The 2,288-nt window shown below is 54.5% G+C and overlaps 1 protein-coding gene across 5 annotated transcripts in view; it reads left to right on the forward strand.

Annotated features, from left to right (window-relative positions):
• sycp2l (synaptonemal complex protein 2-like) overlaps nt 1-2,288 on the forward strand; it is a 35,351-nt gene that overhangs the window by 12,220 nt on the left and 20,843 nt on the right. For all 5 annotated transcript variants that reach the window (XM_015016941.1, XM_015016939.1, XM_015016943.1 and 2 more), the window contains exons 5-8: nt 426-450; nt 518-597; nt 677-759; nt 868-902. In XM_015016941.1, the coding sequence (XP_014872427.1) occupies nt 426-450; nt 518-597; nt 677-759; nt 868-902 (223 nt within the window). The remainder of the gene's footprint in view (nt 1-425; nt 451-517; nt 598-676; nt 760-867; nt 903-2,288) is intronic.

Here is a 2,288-nt window from a genome sequence, read left to right on the forward strand (position 1 = left end):
ATTATCAGTATTGAACCACAGAAACCAAGGCAGATGCAGGCCTTTAAAATTGTGACGCTTTTTATGGGTCAAGCAGACTCAGAAAATTGTACCAGCAGCTGGTCAGGGGGGCCAAACAAAGTTTTGTCAGGGGGCCCACGATTCCTGGCGGCGGCCCTGAGTCGTCAGTTCAACCAGTTTGGCAGGTGAAACTGTAGATTCTGTTAATTTGTTGTTGAGCTGCAGTCGGTGTCGTGGCGCTGACCTGAGGCTGGTAGGATGGATGTTAAAATTGGTAAGGAAAGGACTGCTGCCCCCTGCTGGGGAACTGGGACGGCACTTTCTGCTCCTGTTTGCACTAGCGGACTCTCGGATCTGATCCTGGAACTGGAAACCTTCGTCTTGGTGGGTTCTGATTGTGACCTGTGGTCCGTTTTGTCTCTCAGCTCCTGGCCCAGGCGTCTCTTCCAGGTCTGGTTGGTTCTGGTTCGTATGTTGGTTCTGCTGCTCAGGTGTCTAACGCTGCTGCCTCCTCTAGCTGCCCAGCTGTCCGTGCTGCTGCTTCACCTGGCTCACCTGGCTCTGGAGGCCGGAGTTCACTTCCCTCTGCGACTGCAGGTAACCATGGTAACCACTAAACCACTGCACATGCTGCTGCCCCCTGCTGGGGAACCATGAAGCCCCTCTCTGGTTTCAGGCCATCAAAACCTTCAACAGCATCCTGGAGTCCCTGAGCCGGCAGCAGAGAAGGCTGATCCAGAACGACCAGAACCAGAACCAGTGAGGCTTCTGCTGGGACACTGTCACTGCAGTTCTCAACTTTAAAGTTCAGTCAGTGAATGGATGCTAAGCTCACCTGTTGGGTCACTTGTCTATGTTTACCTGTAGGACTCAGCTGGCAGCTGCTGTTGTGATGGTTGGAGGTGAGCTTGATTTGTTAAATGTTCTGGACGGTTCTGAGGTAGAGATGAGGACCACCGACCCACGGTCCCTCTGAGTCTGGGTGTGTGAACAGAAACTTTCCTGCAGCTTTCTGGATCCCAGAGGAACTCTGGATCCCTGAGGAACTCTGGATCCCTGGGGAACCCTGGATCCCAGAGGAACTCTGGATCCCAGAGGAACTCTGGATCCTAGAGGAACTCTGGATCCCTGGGGAACTCTGGATCCCAGAGGAACTCTGGATCCTAGAGGAACTCTGGATCCCTGGGGAACTCTGGATCCCACAGGAACTCTGGATCCCAGAAGAACTCTGGATCCCAGAAGAACCCTGGATCCTAGAGGAACTCTGGATCCCTGGATCCCAGAGGAATTCTGGATCCCTGGGGAACCCTGGATCCTAGAGGAACTCTGGATCCCAGAGGAACTCTGGATCCCTGGATCCCTGGGGAACTCTGGATCCCAGAGGAATTCTGGATCACAGAGGAACTCTGGATCCCAGAGGAACTCTGGATCCTAGAGGAACTCTGGATCCTAGAGGAACTCTGGATCCCTGGGGAACCCTGGATCCCTGGGGAACCCTGGATCCCAGAGGAATTCTGGATCACAGAGGAACTCTGGATCCCAGAGGAACTCTGGATCCTAGAGGAACTCTGGATCCCTGGGGAACCCTGGATCCCAGAGGAACTCTGGATCCCAGATGAATTCTGGATCACAGAGGAACTCTGGATCCCAGAAGAACCCTGGATCCCAGAGGAATTCTGGATCCCTGGATCCCAGAGGAATTCTGGATCCCTGGATCCCAGAGGAATTCTGGATCCCTGGGCAACCCTGGATCACAGAGGAACTCTGGATCCCAGAAGAACCCTGGATCCTAGAGGAACCCTGGATCCCTGGGGAACTCTGGATCCCAGAGGAACTCTGGATCCCAGAGGAACTCTGGATCCCTGGGGAACCCTGGATCCCAGAGGAACTCTGGATCCCTGGGGAAACCTGGATCCCAGAGGAACTCTGGATCCCTGGGGAACCCTGGATCCCAGAGGAATTCTGGATCACAGAGGAACTCTGGATCCCAGAAGAACTCTGGATCCCAGAAGAACCCTGGATCCTAGAGGAACTCTGGATCCCTGGATCCCTGGGGAACCCTGGATCCCTGGGGAACCCTGGATCCTAGAGGAACTCTGGATCCCAGAGGAAGTCTGGATCCCAGAGGAAGTCTGGATCCCAGAGTAACCCTGGATCCCAAAGGAACTCTGGATCCCAGAGTAACCCTGGATTCCAGAGGAATTCTGGATCCCAGTGGAACCCTGGATCCCAGAAGAACCCTGGATCCCAGAGGAATTCTGGATCCCTGGATCCCAGAGGAATTCTGG

This window comes from Poecilia latipinna, unplaced genomic scaffold (genome assembly GCF_001443285.1).
Source record: "Poecilia latipinna isolate Pla-1442-1.1 unplaced genomic scaffold, P_latipinna-1.0 Scaffold2080, whole genome shotgun sequence".
Classification (NCBI taxonomy): domain Eukaryota; kingdom Metazoa; phylum Chordata; class Actinopteri; order Cyprinodontiformes; family Poeciliidae; genus Poecilia; species Poecilia latipinna.